We start from the raw sequence: 19,580 nt of genomic DNA, 5'->3' as shown, positions 1-19,580 counted from the left end.
GGAACAAGGGCTCAGGGAAGGGGCCGGCTGGGGCTCCCAGCATCCCCCAGCTGCCTGAAAGGCTCCTGCCTCCCCCGGCCCCAAAGGAAGAGAGCCCAGCTGGAAGCCACAGAGGCTGGCCTGGCCCCTCCAGCCACGCCCGGGGACATTTCCCAGGGTGAGATCCCCAGTGGGGTAGCACTGTGCCAGGCTTGCGCCCCCCAGCCTTAGCGAGGAGAGCTCCCTCCCGACCCAACATGGCGCTTGCTCGGAGAGCCCCTGCAGCCGGACCCCCAGGAAAGAGCTCAGTGCCCCCTGGCCGGCCAGCCCCAAAGGCTGGCGGGCGTCTGGCATTCAGACTGCGCTTGTGTGTTGAATTGGGGCCCTGTCCAGCCCCACAAGCTGTGGCCCAGACAACTGGCTACGCGGTGGGCACGAGGGCACGTGCAGGCTCAGACCCAGGGGGCCAGGCCCCACTGGGGCTCAGACCTCACGCACAGCCCTTCCTTGTCACCTGTGTAATGAAGTGGGGAGTTTCCTCGGCGCTTTGCATTGTGTGTGCCTCAGTTTCTCTGTGCGTCGCAGGTGAGGCCAGCGGGCGGGAGAGGGGCTTGTGGTTGCCATGGCCGGGGCTGACCCTGCTTAGCAGCCAGCCCAGCCCTGGGAAGCAGCTGGTGCTGGGCAGTGGGAGGAGGAGAGGGGCCCGGACACCTCACCAGCAAGCGGGGGAAGGGAGCCCTCAGGTGCGCCGGTTACCTGGACGGGAGACAAGGGGCGGCTGGGGACGGGGTGGTAGTGGACGGCGGCTGGGAGACAGGAGCTGCTGGACTGGGGAGACGGAGCAGCTAGAGGGGCCCCTGCCCCCCAGATGTGCTGTGCAAAGTTTGCCAGGCTGGATCAGACATTCATTACCCGCTCTCCTGGGGGCTGAGCACAGGGTCCCCGAGGGCCCAGGCACCAAGAGGTGCAGGTCCAGGGAGTGCTGGGCTTAACCCAGGTGGGAGCGTGCCCCCCACACCCCGGAAGGGCTGCCACCCTGAACTGGGCCCGTTCACAGCCCAGAGACATGGGGCTTGGAAGCCTGGACACTGGCCCAGGGGGTTCCCAGCCCGGCTGGCCCGGAGAAAGCCCTAACGGGGGCGCTCCCTGGGCCGGAGCTTTGCAAGGCGCAGGAGGGGGCTGCAGAGGGAGGTGGGGCGGCAGGGGCCTGGGACCTGCAGGAGCTGGGTCCCCAGAGCACCTGGGGCAAGTGGCCCCTGCAACGTGGCCTTGCCTGCTTGGCCAAGGCCTTGGGGTTCCCAACCCGGCCCCGGGGGCTGCTGTCCAGCCATCTCCTGCGCTCAGCTGAATCTGGTCCCTGTCGTAGGCAGGCCATCCGGCCAGCCCCACGGGGAGTCTGATTATCAGCCAGGCATGGCAAGAGCCAGGTCTCTGGGCTGTGGGGCCAGGGCTCTGGGCTCTGCTCCCACTGGCTGCGTGCTGCCCTTCACTCAACAAAACACAACAAAACACACAACAAAACACAGCCTGCAGCCCTTCCCGACGTCACAGCGCAGGGGCGTGTGTGTGTGTGTGTGTGTCCGACGTCACGGCGCAGGGGCGTGTGCGTGCGTGTGTGCATGTGTGTCCGACGTCACGGCGCAGGGGCGTGTGTGTGCGTCTGTGCATGTGTGTCCGATGTCACGGTGCAGGGGCGTGTGCGTGTGTGTGTGTGTGTGCCCGAAGTCACAGCACAGGGGCGTGTGTGTGCGTGTATGTGCGCGTGTGTGTCTGATGTCACGGCGCAGGGGCGTGTGCGTGTGTGTGTGTGTGTGTGTCCGACGTCACAGCACAGGGGCGTGTGTGTGCGTGTGTCCGACGTCACGGCGCAGGGGCGTGTGCGTGTGTGTGTGTGTGTGTCCGACGTCCCAGTGCAGAGGCGTGTGTGTCCGACGTCACAGCGCAGGGGCGTGTGTGTGCGTGTGCGTGCGAGTGTGCGTGTGTCCAACGTCACAGCGCAGGGGCGTGTGCGTGTGTGTGTCCGACGTCACAGTGCAGGGGCATGTGTGCGTGCGTGTGTGTGTCCGACGTCACAGCGCAGGGACGTGTGTGTGTGTGCGTGCGTCCAACGTCACAGTGCAGGGGTGTGCGTGCGTGCGTGTGTGCGTGTGTCTGACGTCACAGCGCAGGGGCGTGCGTGTGTGTGTGAGAGCACGCAGGGAGGGGTCAGAGCTGGTGTGGGTCTGGGGGGGCTGTCTGTGTGATGTGACAATGTGATTCCTGAGTGGTTGGTGGGGGGGGAGGGCATAGTCAAGGAGGAGAAGGAGGAGCTGCCCATCCTCCCAGTTTGAGCTGCTGCACCACAGCCCGTTGGCCGTGCGTGTCCAGCTTAGGGCCCCCTGGGCTGCTCCCAGACGGCCCCTCCTTCTCGGTGTGGGAGGAGCTCCCGGAGGGGTGGTGTGAGCCGGGGACAGGGCACCGGACGCTGTTCTCCCGACGGCTGCCTGCCCTGGCAGGGATCAACCCTCTCTTCCCCTTTGTCTCTTTCCAGGTGCACCGGGAATGTCCGGCTGAGGAGCAAACGCCAGGGCTGGGGAGCCTCCAGGGATGAGCAGGCGAAAAGCCCATCTGGAGACACGCGAGGAGGGCCTGGCCTGATGGGAACGGCTGGACTGGGGCGGACCGAAGACCGCGGAGCCCGGCAGCCCATCCGCTGGCTGTGGCCTGCCATGGCCGGTGGCCGATCTGCAATGGCCAGCAGCCAGTACCCCCCGGCCTGTTCTGGGGCATGCCGGGGGAGCCCTCGGAGACACTGCAGGGTGCGGTCCTGGGGTCCCCCAGCCTGCTCAGGGCCCAGCCGATGGCCAGCGGGGGGGACAGCAAGGAACTTTCCCCATGGCAGCTCTGGCCTTGCCTTCTCCGCAGTTTGGCAGTTGCCGCCGCCTTCCAGCCACTGTCCTGTCGCCTCCCCACCCAGGCTCCCGCTCGGTTTTCCATCCACAGGCGGAATAAACTTTATGTGCACCGAGCCATATGTGATGTGCACCACCCAGACACACAGGCGGCTGGCTGTGGGCGCTCTGCTATCAGCTGGGGGCACCCGAACCTCTGCCCACGTGCCCAGATCACAGAGAACCCTGCTCCCAACCTCCCCGTGCAGCTGGGCAGGGGCCACTCCTGTGTTGACTTGGGGGGGCTCTGTGGATGGCTACGGGCCGTGACGTGGGGCCAGCAGTGGCTCCGGCAGAGCTTCTGGGCCCGCGAGAGACAACGGGGGTGAGGCTCTGTCGCCTGCGAGCTCCCACAGGACGACCACTGGCTGCAGAGGGTCTGGCCCGCAGCTCGGGGCAGGGACACAACTTTAGCTGCCTGTGGGGAGTTTCTCAGCAACACCCCCCCAGCGGTTGTTGGCACCCCAGTCCCGGGGTGGGGCCCAGCCCTGTCCCCCACTCACTCCGAGGCCATGGGCCAGGCGGTGTCCAGGTCGGCTCGGCGGAGGGCCAGGTGGAAGGCGACGCCATCCAGCTCGTAGAGGCAGCCCAGGATGTCGGCTCGCAGCTGCGGGTGCAGGAAGGGGCTCCGGGCGTAGTACCACTCACTGCATCCAACACACCGGGGTGTGAAACCCCACCTGCCCCCCTCAGCCTGGCACCTGGGGCTGGGGCCAGCCAGCGGCACCCAGCTAACCAGCAAGCGGCTGAGCCGTGGGGACCCCGGGCGGACAGAGCACAGTGACCTCTGTGCTTCATGGCACCCCGTTTGGGGGGAGGGCTCAGCGTCTCCGTCCTACAGGAAACCATGGGGGCTGTAGATCTGCTTCAGACACCCCCCAACACCTGCCTGACCCTTCTCCTCCTCCCTCTTACTCCCACCCCGTGGGGAAACTGAGGCACGGGGGGGCAGCAGAGCTACGAGCCCACGAGTCTGCCCCTCAGCTGGTGTTTTACCGGCGACCTCCCCCCGGAGCTCAGGGGCAGGGAGTGCAGGGTGTGCGGTCGGGGGGGACACCCAGCTCATTTGCACTTCTCCTGCCAGGGTAAAGTGCCGAGCCCCAAATCTGCTGCCTGCAGGGCAGGAGCGGCCCCGAGCCAGTGCGTGCTCAGGCTGGCCAGGCAGATGGCACCCAGCCCCTCCGCTGCAATGGCCAGCCCTGGCTGGGGGTCGCTCCCGGGGACCCCCTAACTGAAGGGCTCGGAGGGGCCCCAGGGCTCGGCCTGCTGGGAGTCGGCTCCGGGGGCTGACCCCTGCCACAGCACCTCTGGCCACCCAGACCCCATCTGCCCCCTGCGCCCCCTCACCTGGTTGCCTGGGGGTCCAGGAAGCAGAGCTGCAGGGCCTCAGCCAGCTGCCGGTGAACCAGGCAGTAGCGAAGGAAGGCGCGGCCCTTCCCCACGGGGGTCCGGAGCTGGGGGCACGTGGGAGGGACCGGACGTTACCCAGCGGAGGGTCCCGCCAGCCCCTTTTCTCTCACCACCTGTCTTGTGGCTGGACATTTATACTGGGTCTGGACAGGCCACGTCATCCGAATGGAGGAGGTGAGAATCCCTAAGCGACTCCTCTACGGTGAACTCTCCCAGGGCAGGAGGAATCGAGGTCGGCCTCGCAGGAGGTATAAACGCTGCGTGAAGGCCAACGTTGCTCATGCCGGTTTAAAACCAGAGCAGCTAGAGCAGCGTGCAAAGGACCGAACAGGCTGGCGTGCTCTCGTCCGACACGCGTGTGACAGCTTTGAAGAGCAGCGACGCGGACGCCTCGTTGTGAGAGGAAGAAAGGAACAGCAGCAGCCGCACCAACAGAGCCAGGACAATTCCCTCGCCCCCACTGCGAACGCCCAGGCCGTTCAAAGCTGGGACTCCTCAGCCGCATGTGACACCACAAGCGATGAGCCTGGGCAAGCTCAAGATGTCCTCGTCGGACACGACAGACCACCTATGGAAGCCTTTTAATGCCCAGTGAGGCTATTGGTCCCATATATTGTGGCGGGGGCCTATGTGAGGTGTCTAATGAAAGCGGATGAGGCCCTGAATCTACGGATGCTGCTCACACGTCTGTATCACGTGTGTAGGTAAAGTTACAGGTTTTAGCTCTGTAGCTGTAGTAGAAAATGTTTCAGGGCTGAGCTTCACCAATGGGAGGTGTGAACTCAGCCCCGGCCAGGACACTGGGCTGAACAAGAGGGTGGAAACCAGGTGCTCAGACACCAAACCCACATCCCAGAGGCTTGGGAGCGTCACGGGGATGCAGCCCAGTGGTCAGGCGACCTGGGCTGAGACAAAGGAGCAGTCTCAGGTTTCTGATGGACCTGTCTGCTGGGACTCATCCAATGGCCGTTTGCCACCACAGCCCCCCTGGGTCAGGTGGGGATGGACCCTCAAGGGGCTATGGGAAGAAGGAGGAACTTTGTTCCCAGACACAGGGGACAACAACAGAAGAGGGCCAGGCTGCAGGACTTAGCAGTGTCCATCCTGCATCCTTCATCTTTTGGTCTCCAAGGGTCCATGCCCAGCACGTGGACCCCAGCGGGACGGATCTACAATGCTCTGATAACTAGGTGACCTGAAATGAACGTTCAGAGGCTTTCAAGAATCAGCAAATAACAGCGCTGGCCGAGTCAGTAGTTATGACTGATGGATGTAAAGTATTGCTTTAACAATTCTTCTCTACCCGGATCTCTCTTTTGTATTAATAAATCTTTAGCTATTCAGAGCTAAAGAATTGGTGAGCGCGGTGATTTGGGAAAGATTCAAGTACATATTGACCAGGAACTGGGGCTGGACCCTTTGGGGTCTGGAAGAATCTGTGCGGTGTTGGTGAAACAGGCTTAAGAGCCTCTCACCTGAAGTTGGGGAGAGCAGCTGGGAGGTCTGTGGGTTTGCTTGTGGGGCTCCTGGCTGGCCAGTGGGGCTGGCAGAGGTGCTGTGGGGACTGGTTGGATTTGCCTTAGTGCAGAGGAAATCTCAGCCTGGATTTAAGCAAATCTCCCCTGGATTGATTTCCCTCGCTGAGCCCAGGAACACTGTCCTGTCACACCACCCCGCCCATCTGTCCAGAGCAGCCCCACGCACCCGCAGCTGTCCAGTCCCCAGCCTCAGAGAATGGGCCTCCGAGGTCTGGTCCAGCCTCCTGCGCTGGGGCTGGGCCCTGGGGTCCAGGCCAGACAGTGAGGTTCGGTGTTCTTCTGGGGCGGTCTTGGGGGGCCCTAGCAGAGCTGGGGGTGTGGTGGGAAGCCCAGGCTCAGGAGTGAGGGCTATTAGCAGAGCTGCGAGTGGGAGCCCAGGGGCGGGCTGGCAGGGGCTGCAGGTCAGGAGCGAGGGGCACCGGCAGGGCCGGGGGGGGCAGGGGCTGTGGGTCGGGAGCGAGGGGCACTGGCAGGGCAGGGGGGCAGGGGGGCTGTGGGTCGGGAGCGAGGGGCACTGGCAGGGCAGGGGGGCAGGGGCTGTGGGTCGGGAGCGAGGGGCACTGGCAGGGCAGGGGGGCAGGGGGGCTGTGGGTCAGGAGCGAGGGGCACTGGCAGGGCAGGGGGGCAGGGGGGCTGTGGGTCGGGAGCGAGGGGCACTGGCAGGGCAGGGGGGCAGGGGGGCTGTGGGTCGGGAGTGAGGGGCACTGGCAGGGCAGGGGGGCAGGGGGGCTGTGGGTCGGGAGGGAGGGGCACTGGCAGGGCAGGGGGGCAGGGGGGCTGTGGGTCAGGAGCGAGGGGCACTGGCAGGGCAGGGGGGCAGGGGGGCTGTGGGTCGGGAGCGAGGGGCACCGGCAGGGCAGGGGGGCAGGGGCTGTGGGTCAGGAGCGAGGGGCACTGGCAGGGCAGGGGGGCAGGGGCTGTGGGTCGGGAGCGAGGGGCACTGGCAGGGCAGGGGGGCAGGGGCTGTGGGTCAGGAGCGAGGGGCACCGGCAGGGCAGGGGGGCAGGGGCTGTGGGTCGGGAGCGAGGGGCACCGGCAGGGGAGGGGGGCAGGGGCTGTGGGTCGGGAGCGAGGGGCACTGGCAGGGCAGGGGGGCAGGGGCTGTGGGTCAGGAGCGAGGGGCACTGGCAGGGCAGGGGGGTAGGGGGGCTGTGGGTCGGGAGCGAGGGGCACTGGCAGGGCAGGGGGGTAGGGGGGCTGTGGGTCGGGAGCGAGGGGCACCGGCAGGGCAGGGGGGCAGGGGCTGTGGGTCAGGAGCGAGGGGCACTGGCAGGGCAGGGGGGTAGGGGGGCTGTGGGTCGGGAGCGAGGGGCACTGGCAGGGCAGGGGGGCAGGGGCTGTGGGTCGGGAGCGAGGGGCACTGGCAGGGCAGGGGGGTAGGGGGGCTGTGGGTCGGGAGCTAGGGGCACTGGCAGGGCAGGGGGGCAGGGGCTGTGGGTCAGGAGCGAGGGGCACTGGCAGGGCAGGGGGGCAGGGGCTGTGGGTCAGGAGCGAGGGGCACTGGCAGGGGAGGGGGGCAGGGGGGCTGTGGGTGGGGAGCGAGGGGCACTGGCAGGGCAGGGGGGCAGGGGGGCTGTGGGTCAGGAGCGAGGGGCACCGGCAGGGCAGGGGGGCAGGGGGGCTGTGGGTCGGGAGCGAGGGGCACTGGCAGGGCAGGGGGGCAGGGGCTGTGGGTCAGGAGCGAGGGGCACTGGCAGGGGAGGGGGGCAGGGGGGCTGTGGGTGGGGAGCGAGGGGCACTGGCAGGGCAGGGGGGCAGGGGCTGTGGGTCGGGAGCGAGGGGCACTGGCAGGGCAGGGGGGCAGGGGCTGTGGGTCAGGAGCGAGGGGCACTGGCAGGGCAGGGGGGTAGGGGGGCTGTGGGTCAGGAGCGAGGGGCACTGGCAGGGCAGGGGGGCAGGGGCTGTGGGTCGGGAGCGAGGGGCACTGGCAGGGCAGGGGGGCAGGGGCTGTGGGTCAGGAGCGAGGGGCACTGGCAGGGCAGGGGGGCAGGGGGGCTGTGGGTCGGGAGCGAGGGGCACCGGCAGGGCAGGGGGGCAGGGGGGCTGTGGGTCGGGAGCGAGGGGCACTGGCAGGGCAGGGGGGCAGGGGGGCTGTGGGTGGGGAGCGAGGGGCACAGGGCAGGGGGGTAGGGGGGCTGTGGGTCGGGAGCGAGGGGCACCGGCAGGGCAGGGGGGCAGGGGGGCTGTGGGTCGGGAGCGAGGGGCACCGGCAGGGCAGGGGGGTAGGGGGGCTGTGGGTCGGGAGCGAGGGGCACCGGCAGGGCAGGGGGGCAGGGGGGCTGTGGGTCGGGAGCGAGGGGCACCGGCAGGGCAGGGGGGCAGGGGCTGTGGGTCGGGAGCGAGGGGCATCGGCAGGGCAGGGGGGTAGGGGAGCTGTGGGTGGGGAGCGAGGGGCACCGGCAGGGCAGGGGGGCAGGGGCTGTGGGTCGGGAGCGAGGGGCACTGGCAGGGCAGGGGGGCAGGGGGGCTGTGGGTCGGGAGCGAGGGGCACTGGCAGGGCAGGGGGGCAGGGGGGCTGTGGGTCGGGAGCGAGGGGCATCGGCAGGGCAGGGGGGTAGGGGGGCTGTGGGTCGGGAGCGAGGGGCACTGGCAGGGCAGGGGGGCTGTGGGTGGGGAGCGAGGGGCACTGGCAGGGCAGGGGGGCAGGGGCTGTGGGTCAGGAGCAAGGGGCACTGGCAGGGCAGGGGGGCAGGGGCTGTGGGTCAGGAGCGAGGGGCACTGGCAGGGCAGGGGGGCAGGGGGGCTGTGGGTCAGGAGCGAGGGGCACTGGCAGGGCAGGGGGGTAGGGGGGCTGTGGGTCAGGAGCGAGGGGCACTGGCAGGGCAGGGGGGCAGGGGCTGTGGGTCGGGAGCGAGGGGCACCGGCAGGGCAGGGGGGCAGGGGCTGTGGGTGGGGAGCGAGGGGCACCGGCAGGGCAGGGGGGCAGGGGGGCTGTGGGTCGGGAGCGAGGGGCACCGGCAGGGCAGGGGGGCAGGGGGGCTGTGGGTCAGGAGCGAGGGGCACTGGCAGGGCAGGGGGGCAGGGGCTGTGGGTCGGGAGCGAGGGGCACCGGCAGGGCAGGGGGGCAGGGGGGCTGTGGGTCGGGAGCGAGGGGCACCGGCAGGGCAGGGGGGCAGGGGGGCTGTGGGTCAGGAGCGAGGGGCACTGGCAGGGCAGGGGGGTAGGGGGGCTGTGGGTCGGGAGCGAGGGGCACCGGCAGGGCAGGGGGGCAGGGGCTGTGGGTCGGGAGCGAGGGGCACCGGCAGGGCAGGGGGGCAGGGGCTGTGGGTCGGGAGCGAGGGGCACCGGCAGGGCAGGGGGGCAGGGGCTGTGGGTCGGGAGCGAGGGGCACTGGCAGGGCAGGGGGGCAGGGGGGCTGTGGGTCGGGAGCGAGGGGCACCGGCAGGGCAGGGGGGCAGGGGCTGTGGGTCGGGAGCGAGGGGCACTGGCAGGGCAGGGGGGCAGGGGGGCTGTGGGTCGGGAGCGAGGGGCACTGGCAGGGCAGGGGGGCAGGGGCTGTGGGTCGGGAGCGAGGGGCACTGGCAGGGCAGGGGGGCAGGGGGGCTGTGGGTCGGGAGCGAGGGGCACTGGCAGGGCAGGGGGGCAGGGGCTGTGGGTCGGGAGCGAGGGGCACCGGCGGAGAACAGGGCAGTGCCCTACACGATGGTGTGGGGACGCCGGCTGAGCCCTGGCCAGGGCAGGGCAGGTCCGGGCTGGGCCTGATGGCACCAGTGACCTGGCCTGAAAACCGAAGGCAGCCCAGGGGCCGGGGGTCCTGGCGCTGTGCTGATGCCCCCCCAGACCTGGAGCTCCAGCCCCCACCCCACCCCCGGGCCCTGCGCACCTTCTCCAGGGAGCTGACGAAGCGGACGCCCTCGTGGCCCTGGCGCTGCCTGGCCAGGCCCTGGCACAGGAAGTCCCAGTAGTCGCGCCGCTGCCCGAAGAAACTTCTCTTCTCCTTCAGGTCGAACTGCCCGGGGCCGAGACAGAGCCGGCCGTGAGCGCGGGAGGCCCCGGCCGGCCCAGCACGGCCGCGGGTGTCCGACGGGCCGGGGCTGGGGCTGGGCTCCTCCGGGCCGGCGGCTGCTTAGGGCCGAGGGGGCTGGGGTTTGGCCAGGGCTCCCGCTGCCAGGCCTGGCCGTGCGCCTGCCTCCGGAGCGGCCATGGCGGGAACCCAACCAGCCTCTGGGTCAGAGCAATGGGTCCCCCCAGCCCCAGGCCCTGTTTGCTGAGCACAGCCAGCCCCAGAGGGGACGAACGGACCAGGCAGCCGCCCAGGGATCCCTGGTGAGCCCCCTGGTCCAATCTGCGCCTCGGTTTCCCCATCTGCATCACGGGATCCTGAAACTGGCCTGTGGCGACCAGCACCAGGTGCAGTGTGTCGTCACCGGGGGGAGGCCCCCCTAAACCCAGCCCGTCGCCTGCCTCCCCCTTGGGACGCCCCAGCCCTGGCTGCCCTCGCAGGGCTGGGAGGCTGTCCCCCAGGGCCGTCTCTCGGCCAGTTTCCGACCGTCCTGCCCTGCCCTGCCCTCCACAGGTGCTGCCCACGCCTGCTGTGGCAGAGCAGAGGCCGTGCGGGCCCACGGGCAGGGCCACGCGGTACGGCCGACGGGCGGCAGCTCTCCGTACCTGGAGCAGGAATTCCAGCTGGGCGCAGAGGCCGTGGAGCTCCCGGCTGCCGTCGGTGACGGGCAAGCGCCGCTCCTGGTAGCTCTGCCTGAGGTCCCTCACCGTGCCTGGAAGGGAGAAGGGGATGTGAGCAGGTGACTCCCTGCCCATCGGGGCAGGGCAGGGCGGCCAGGGGGGCAGGACCCAGGGCTGGCTGCTGTGCCAGCCCGACCCAGCCGGATGCCATGCACGAGCCGGGGGAGGGTGCCAGGGCAGTGCCGGCTCCTTAGCCCTGGAGACGCTGAGCAGAGCCAGGCTGTGCCAAGGAGCCGCTCTGCCCCACGGCTGGGTCCCTACTGGCTGCCCACCATAACCCTTCAGCCCTGGCCTGGCCCAGGGGGCACTGACTCTGCCAGCCCCCCACCGGCTCCCACCCCGCCCGCTGGACTGACCCCCTGGCCCCTCCCTGGCTCCCCTGCCCCGGCTCCCAGCCAGCGGCGCTCAGTTCTCCAGGCTGGGCCAGGAGCTGGGGAACTGGCTGCTACCCCCCTGCCCTGCAGTGGGGCAGGTGTGGCTGCCAGGTGTTCCCGGCCCCTCCCACAGGCGGGGGCCGGGGGGTGTCACCATCACACTTACCCCGTAGGTCCTGGATCATGCGGAGCAATTCTCCGGCAGTCGCCATGGCGCCTGCAATGGAACAGGAGGGGGTTAGGGGCAGTGAGGGGGTGCTGAGCGCCAGTGCTGACTCTGCCATGGGGCTGGTGGGGGCCAGAGCTGCAGGGCGCAGGACAGAGGAGTCTGGCAGGTTGCAGGGGCCGAGGGGCTGATGCCAGGGGAGTGCCCCATGGCTGAAATGTCCCATCCAGCTGGGATGGAATCATGGTCCCCTGCAGGACCCTGCTGGGTCTCGTCTCTGGGCGGGCTCTGCCTCAGCCCACCCACTGCTCCAGCCAGGTGGGTGCGTGTGACGCAGCGGGTGGGGCGGGAGGCTTTTACCCCCCTGGGTCGGCTGCAGGTGTTTCCTACTGTCCTGTAGTAACCCCAGACGTGTGCCTCAGTGTTCCCAGGCACAGCATCCCCGGGAAATAGGCCAGAGGCAGAGGAGGGGCCCGGCTGCTTTGAACTGGAACTGGGCTGGGGGTTGGGGCAGTCTGGTCTGGCTGGAGAGGGAGGAAGGGGGCCAGGGCCCGGCTTGGGGACCCCTCTGGGCCCCTCTCCCCAAGCTGGACGGTACTGACGGGTTCTGGTCCCTGTGCTGACCAGTCTGTTCTGTGCTGTGTCCCTGTCGCCTGACCCCCGGCTGTTCTCCTGGGGAGTGAGAGCCACGTCCGCCTGCGGGTGGGGGCAGGGCTGGGGACCCCCCACTCTGGGACAGCGTGAACGACCGCCCAGCCCTCTGGGGTCCCAGGTGCAGCTGGGGGTCCTGCTCCTTGCCCCCGCTGCACTGCCAGGGCGAAACAAGGAGGTGAGATGGGCTCGGTCCCCGGCCCCGAGTCTTGCCCCCTGGCGCTCAGTCACATCCAGCACCCACGCACCTGGGTGTGGGAAATCCCTTCCCACGCCTGACCAGGCACTGGGAATGCAGCACCTCTCAGCTGTGCTGGGCACTGAGCTGGTACCACCCCACCCTCCCAGCTCCTCAGGAGCTGTCTCATGCCAGGAACGCCCCCCTGCGGGACAACCCCGGGGAAGGTCAGCGGCAGGGCCTGAGCCTGGGCCTGGGCCCTGCTGCGCCGAAGGACAGAGCTGAGGGAGCAGCTCCAGCGGCTGGCAGCAGTAGTAGGCTCTTACCCTGTAGTGAACCAGCTGCTGCCAGGGGTCTTGCACTGTTTCGGGGGGGATACAGGCGCCCAGGCCACCGGCCCATCCCTGAGCCCCTCTCTCTGGCAGACCCTGCACCGGAGAGAGCCCTGCCCCCCACAGACCAGGCTGCCCCTCTCCCCAACTCACACTGAAACTGCTGGCTACAGCCTGGCCCTGTCACCGCTGCCGGTTCCCCTCCCTGCCCCACACCTTCCGGAAAGCCCCCATCCCGAGCACAGATGACTAATGGCAACTCATGCAGGGATGTGCTTCGTGGCTCGGCCAGCCGAGGGAGGGTGGAGCTGGTGGCGGGTGGGACTGGCTCAGCAGCCGTCCCATCCTGCTCCTTGTAAACCCAGCTGTGCTCCTGGTGACAGCTGGCACCCAGGGTGGCTGGCAGCCCCGGGCACAACTCAGCGGCTGGCCTGGGGGCGCAGGAGCCCTTCGCTGCTGGAAGATCAGCAGGGACTCAGCCTGGCTGGCGGGTGCCCGACTGAGGCGGGTGCTTGTGCCAGGGGCTGGGCTGGCAGTGCCCCAGAGGGCAGCACAGAAGCCGGCTGGGCTTTCAGGAGAGGGGTGCTTGCCCTGGACTGTTAGAAACATCTGTCCTGGCTCATTTCTCACCCACAAAAGTGGAGGGCGCTGGTGAGCCCGTGGTGGGTGCTGGGGGCTGGTGTGCTCGGGGGGACCTGGCTGATACCCCCCCATGCTAGAGCTACAACCTGCTCCGTCAGCATCCTCGCCTGGGGCTCTCTGAAGGCAGCAATGCCCTGGGGGGTTCCCGCCCCCCACGCCCAGCTGAGAATCCCACCCCGAGCCCAGCCGGCCCCTGAGCCATGGAGGCCTGCGTGCCACGCTCCGCAAGGTTCTCTGGGGAAGGCAGCGCGGGCTAGTGGTTCCATCAGCACCCCCTGGACACGTCCCACCAGCCTCTTCAGCTCTGCAGGGCAGGGGCTGAGGCTCACCTGCTCGGGGATCTCCTGGGGTGCTGGGGGGCCCCGGCTGTGGCTGAGCGTGGCGCTGCTGGGCCTCTCCGCGGCAGGGCTGGCTTGGCTCTCCGGCCACGCGTGGGCTGCTTCTCCTTTTGCAGTGGAGTCGCTGCGCCCCAGGAGGAAGTGGGAGCTTGAGCTCGGTACGGCAAACAGGAACCCGGCAGCCGATCCCAGGAGCAGCCAAGCACCGGTGCCTCCCCCAGCCCCCACCGGCTGGGGCTGAAAGGGGATGTGGTGGGGGCGGCTCTGCGTGGAGAAAGCGGGGAAGTAGGGACGGGGTGGTGGGTGCTGGATGGGGCCTAGTCTGGCCCAACCACGGAGCCTGGACCCAGCCTGCCGGTGGGAGCTGGGCACGTCCGTATGGGCCCCCCCGCCTGGGGGCCCTGCTGCAGAACCCAAGGCCTTGCCCCGGGGGGGGGTCACAGACCCCTGCTCCCCCACCCCCTGGGGAGCTCACCGACCCCTCCTCCCCCCACCCCCTGGGAGGCTCACAGACCCCTCCTCCCCCCACCCCCTGGGGAGCTCACTGACCCCTCCTTCCCCTCGTCCCCCCGGGGGGGCTCACAGACCCCTCCTACCCCGCCCCCGGGAGCCCCAGCGGCTCTGCGAGCCCGGCCCAGCCTCCCCTCTCGGGGCGTGTCCAGCCCCAGCTGCGCCGCCCTGTGCCCGGGCTCGGCCCTGCCTGACCCCGCGGGCGGGCGCAGCTCCCGCCCTGGCGCTTGCGAGGGGCCGCTCGGGCCGGGGCCGGGCTGGGCTGGGCTCTGCGCTCGGCGCTGTGCCGGGGCCGGGCCGACCTGGGCTCTGCGCTCGGCGCTGTGCCGGGGCCGGGCCGACCTGGGCTCTGTGCTCGGCGCTGTGCCGGGGCCGGGCCGGGCCGTGCTGTGCGCTCGGCGCTGTGCCGGGGCCGGGCCGACCTGGGCTCTGTGCTCGGCGCTGTGCCAGGGCCGGGCCGGGCCACTGCCCCATGGGGACACCGCAGCGAGAGCTCCCCGCCGGGCCCCGCCGCCCCCTACCTGGCTCGGCCGGGATCGGGGGACCCCGCAGCGTCTCCCCCCACGCCGCCCGCAAAGCGAAAGCAGGAAGTGGCGCCGGGACCCGCCTGGCTCCGTCCGCGGCGAGGTACGATGCGGGGTAGGGCCGGGCTGGGGGGAGTGAGAGGCCCCAGAGGGGCTGTGGGGGACAGAGCTGTGGGGGGGAGTGGGGGGCCCCAGAGGGGCTGTGGGGGACAGAGCTGGGGGGGGAGTGGGGGGCCCCAGAGGGGCTGTGGGGGACAGAGCTGGGGGGGGAGTGGGGGGCCCCAGAGGGGCTGTGGGGGACAGAGCTATGGGACACTGTGGGTCAGGAGTGAGGGCCAGGGGCCAAGCAAGGCATGTGGCAGTTGCCGGTATCTGGCTGCAGGCAGGGACCACGGCCCAGATGGTGGTCCGAGGCCAGTTGGGGGAGATCAGAGATCTGGTGGAGGAGAGAAGAGGTTGGCCGAAAATTGAAACTGATCACTTTAAATGCAGTGGGGTTTTAAATGCAAAGTGGGGTTGGCTCGTAGGCCAGCGAGGCTCTGCCTGGAAGCATGTGCTGAGAGTCAGGCCACAGTAAGGTGGGAAGAGTCATGCTGTGCTCCGCGGGAGCAGCCTGCTTCTTCTCACTCTGTTTGGTCTTGGGGTGCTGAGTTCCTGGACACTCAGAAATAGCTTGCTGTGCAGAAGTCCAGCAGAAGAAGAACATAAGAACGGCCACACTGGGTCAGACCAAAGGTCCATCCATCCCAGCATCCCATCTGCTGACAGTGGCCAGTGCCAGGTGCCCCAGAGGGGGTGGATTGAAGACAATGATCAAGCAATTTGTCTCCTGCCATCCGTCTCCAGCCTCTGACAATCAGAGGCCAGGGACACAATTCCCACCCTTGGCTAATAGACTTTTATGGACCTAACCTACATGAATTTATCCACCTCTTTCTTAAATTCTGTTACAGTCCTGGCCTTCACAGTCTCCTCTGGAGAGGAGTTCCACAGGTTAACTATGTGCTGAGTGAAGAAGAACTTTCTTTTATTAGTTTTAAACCTGCTACCCATTAATTTCATTTGGTGTCCTCTAGTTCTTGTATTATGGGCACAAGTAAATAACTTCTCCTTATTCACCCTCTCCACACCTGTCATAATTTTATAGACGTCTATCATGTGCCCCCTCAGTCTCCTCTTTTCTAAACTGAAAAGTCCCAAACTTCTTAGCCTCTCCTCAGACGGGACCTGTTCCAAGCCCCTAATCATTTAATTGCCCTTTTCTGAACCTTTTCCAGTGCCAGGAGATCTTTTTTTAGGTGAGGAGACCACATCTGTACACAGTATTCAAGCGGTGGGCGTACCATAGATTTATATAGGGGCAGTAAGATAATTCTTGTCTTATTTTCTATCCCTTTTTAGTAATACCTAACATTCGATTTGCCTTTTTGACTGCCTCTGCACACTGTGTGGATGTTTTCAAGGAATCTTCCATGATAACTCCAAGATCTCTCTCCTGATTAGTTATAGCTAATTTAGCCCCCATCATAGGAGCCAAGTGTTTCTATCACTTCTCCGTGTCCAGGTGGTGTGCCTGACCCCTGAGCCCAAGGGTCTGCATTAAAATACAGTGGAGACATTTTCACCAGGGCAGGGGTGTGCTGGGGTCACCCTCTTTGTGCTTTCTGCTAGTGAGCTCTTGCCATTTGTGCTGTGAGGGACTGTGCCTTTAAGCCCAGAGGTGGCTGCATTTTGCTGGGGCTGTGTGGCTGCAGTGAACCCCAGCAGCCACCGCTGAGGCCGTCTGGAAGGAGAGCAATGCCTGGATGCCAACTCCCACACTTCCTCGAGGCAGCAGGAGCTGTGGGGTTTCTCCGTCACAACCCTGTTGGGTGTGGAGTACCAGCAGGGACCTCAGCAGTGGGGGTGGGGGGGTTGATTTAAGGCTTCTCTTTTAACCAGGGTTTAAAGGAGCCGGGAGAGCCCAGGGTTTAAATCCCTGACCGTGTTCACATTTTGCACATGGCATTTTTAGTTCGGTGCTAGAGACGGGGGGATGCCTCCTGGGGTAACCAGGAAAATGGGTTTGCTGCGAAACTGGAGCCTGGACGGTAACTTCTTTCCGCTAACTGCGACGCGCTTTTATTGGAGCCGTTCTGCTGCTTCATTGACATTGCAGCCGTTGCATTTGCGGACGACACCAGAACAGGGGGAGGGCTGGTCCCTGGGCCAGGGCCACTGGGATTTCTGGGAACACTGGGAGCAAGGCAGCCAGCCGTTTTCCTCGTGCTCAGTGGGTGCGCAGGGTGCTGGCAGTGCTTACGGGATAGGGAACGGGGCTCTGAGAAAGATATGGGGGCCATGGTGAATAATTAGCGTGCCACGGTGGCCAGAAGGGCTCCCAGCTGCACCGACAGGGGGATCTGGAGTGGGAGCAGAGAAGTGATTTTATTTCTGCATTTGGCACTGGTGCAGCCCTGCCAATGTCCAGTCATGGTGCCCACGGCTCGAGGAGGACGTGGGAAAATTGGAGAAGGGCCAAAGAGCAAGAACAGATGGATTAGAAAACCTGCTGTGAAAGGAGAGTGTTACGGAGCTTAACCTCCTGGGCCCTGCAAGAAGGGCAGGGATGGTAGGTCGTAGCCTCTAGGTACCTACAAGAACAGATAGCTGGCAATGGGCTCTTCAGTCGACTAGAGACACAGGTAATGTGGGCCCCTGGCTGGAAGTTGAAGCTGGACAATCTGGTGGAAATTGGCATCAGGCGTCCATAATGAACAGGGAGGGGAACTGACCGTCAGAACAGCTTAGCCAGGGCTCATCTCCACGGAAAGGGAAAGCCCCTTTTTTCTGAAAAAACACCACTTGTGTCCACGCTGCAAAGCTGGTTATAACCGGGCACTGAACTCGAAATAGAAACTCCACCAAAACGAATGACTTTTGCCGACCCCCCCCCCACCATTCGATTTCGCAGCTGACACCGTGTGCTCTGATCAGAGGTAATTACGACTTCATCAGCCTCCCGGGAGGCAGCCCGTCCTTGCTCTGCATTCGAAATGGGCTCCCTCGTGTGAATGCTCTGTCGCGAAACGCTCTGGCCGAGGGAGGGCTCTTTTCAGAAATAATGTATTTTGACATTAGGATGGGGGATCAGCCTGGACAAGCAGCTGGGTCCCTGCTGGAGCTGGAACGTGGGACTCTGTGAATCAGGTGAGAAGAGCAGAACAATGTGTTTTGTAGTTACTCTGCTCCATATTTCCTTTCTTTGTATTGAGTTCTGTTTGGGGGGGCGTACATACCAATGCACATACCAAGCCTGGTCCCGGTGTTTTTAGAATGAAATAAAATGACCTTCAGTGTGCAGGAAAAAAAGTTCACCCCCGAGTTTATCAAAGCACTTTTGGCAGTCAGAGCGAGCTGATTTATTAAACAAAGGCAGCATTCATTACCTGCAGTTAGTGAATTGAACTGACCGATTCTGCGTCAGCGAGTGCTATGGGATTTTAGAACTAGTAGATCGCAGCCTCTCGTACCTGGTTTTGGTGCAGAGGTTGGAAGAGGAAAACAAGCTTGTGATGGAGTGGGGGATACCTGTGTGTGTGTGTGTGGCTCACAGAGGGTGTGAGGCTCCTGCTGACGGTAACCCGACGACCAGGTAACACCTTTGTACTGCAGACAAAGGAGGAGGTGGAGCCTGAGGGGTTTGAACTGGAACTGGGAGTTGGAAAGCAGTTAGTCTGGGCTGAGGGAGAGAGAGACAAAGGAGGGGGCAAAGCCCCAGCTCTGGGGGCCCCTCGGGGCCTCCTCTCCCCAACATGGATTGGACTGGCTGTCTCTGCCGGCTGTACTGACTCCTCTGTACAATGCTGTGTCCTGTCGGCTAATAAACCTGCTGTTTTCCTGCTGAGTGAGAGACTCTCCTGCCTGCGGACAGGGTGCAGAGCTTTGGGGACCCCAGAACCCCATCACAAAGCTTTCCCCACCCCTGGTTAGGTTCTTAGTGCTGAATGAACTAGTCATTGAACGGCACTAGTTGAACAAACCAAAGTGAAGAAATTAATCGCTTTGTCCCGACAGAAGAGAGTACTGCTGTGAAGAACTGCCCTTCAGCATCAGCATTCCCTGTAAGCTGGGTGCTTGGGCGGCTGCCCAGGGGAGATTCAGTTGCCGTTGAGCCAATTAGCAGAGCGCCCACAACCAGCAGTGTGTGTTTCTATTGGTGGTGCACATTCACACAGGCCTTGGCGCACATAACAAAATTTATTCCACCCATGGAAGGGAAAAGTTAGAGGGACTCTAGTTCTGGTGCTGAGCAAGCCACTTCCACCAGCTCAGTGGTGCAACTTCCTTTCTGACCTCGTAGCAATCACACGTTACCATGTAATACGTGTTTGTGTTTAGTTGACATGGTTTTCGTGGATCATGATAAACGCAGCCCTGAACATGAACTGTCAATTTCAAACGCGTGGTTAAAGAGGTTTGTTTTTTTAAAGAAACCTCAGTTTACTTTAAATACAAAAAAACAGGGTTTTTTGTTCGTTTTTCAGTCTTTGGTGCTTATTTGAGAGCCATCCCTGCTCTGAGGGGCAGCCAGGGGCCCTCCGGAGCTGTCTTTGGGCCTCATGCGGGAGCGGGAAATGCCAGTCAGTGACTGCACAGGGGATAGAAATCTGCAGCTGCCAGGCCTGGGACCAGGCCCTGCTCACAGCCCACTTGTTTTCCTTGGCTGGAGCCTGCCCAGGAGTCCATGCCAAGGAAGCTCGGCTTTGAGCAACCAGCTCAAACATCAGCAACAAAACTGGTGTCAAGACTTGGGCAATGAGCTGGATTGTCCTGCCTGCCAGGGGCAGGGCCTGGCTTTGCTCCAGCTGTCCTGCAGCCTCTTGGCTGGGGGAGATGAGCCATGGAGATGCCTTTTCACTGCTGTATCCAAGGCTGATCCTGGAGCAGTTTTTTTTTTTTTTTAGTCTCAGGAATCCTTTATGGTATCTCACTGAAGTGCTATACAATTCACACAGCTGAATGGACAGATCAGATCAGAAGTAACAGTCAAGGCAATGATAACTCTCAGCAATGACATTTGCCTCATATTATGCCTACTAGAAAGATCCCCAGAAGGAAGTAGGAAGAAATCAAACTAACAGGAGAACTAGTTGCTGTGTATGTGGAATATTTTTCATGCTGTCAGTTGTGTTAATACTGTTTGTGAAGCAAATTTAGGAACATGAAAAAATTAAAGCAGTAAGAGAGACGAGATGGCCTGACGTTATGCTAAATGTTTTAGTTGCCGTGGTGTTGGCCTGACACCTTAGCTGTAAAACATCTTCTTTCCCGGCAGGGAGCCAA

The 19,580-nt window shown here is 64.8% G+C and overlaps 1 protein-coding gene across 2 annotated transcripts in view; it reads right to left on the bottom strand.

Annotated features, from left to right (window-relative positions):
• RUFY4 (RUN and FYVE domain containing 4) overlaps nt 1–13,390 on the bottom strand; it is a 30,531-nt gene extending 17,141 nt beyond the window's left edge. For both annotated transcript variants that reach the window (XM_075001138.1, XM_075001139.1), the window contains exons 1-6: nt 13,213–13,390; nt 11,081–11,131; nt 10,466–10,572; nt 9,681–9,806; nt 4,257–4,363; nt 3,413–3,556 (exon numbers count right to left, since the gene is read on the bottom strand). In XM_075001138.1, the coding sequence (XP_074857239.1) occupies nt 3,413–3,556; nt 4,257–4,363; nt 9,681–9,806; nt 10,466–10,572; nt 11,081–11,126 (530 nt within the window). In that variant the 5' untranslated portion in view covers nt 11,127–11,131; nt 13,213–13,390. The remainder of the gene's footprint in view (nt 1–3,412; nt 3,557–4,256; nt 4,364–9,680; nt 9,807–10,465; nt 10,573–11,080; nt 11,132–13,212) is intronic.
• Nucleotides 13,391–19,580: the final 6,190 nt, after the last annotated feature.

Source organism: Carettochelys insculpta, chromosome 8, assembly GCF_033958435.1.
Source record: "Carettochelys insculpta isolate YL-2023 chromosome 8, ASM3395843v1, whole genome shotgun sequence".
Classification (NCBI taxonomy): Eukaryota; Metazoa; Chordata; order Testudines; family Carettochelyidae; genus Carettochelys; species Carettochelys insculpta.
Note: the sequence above shows the minus strand (reverse complement) of the source record. Positions and strands in the feature narration are given on the sequence as shown.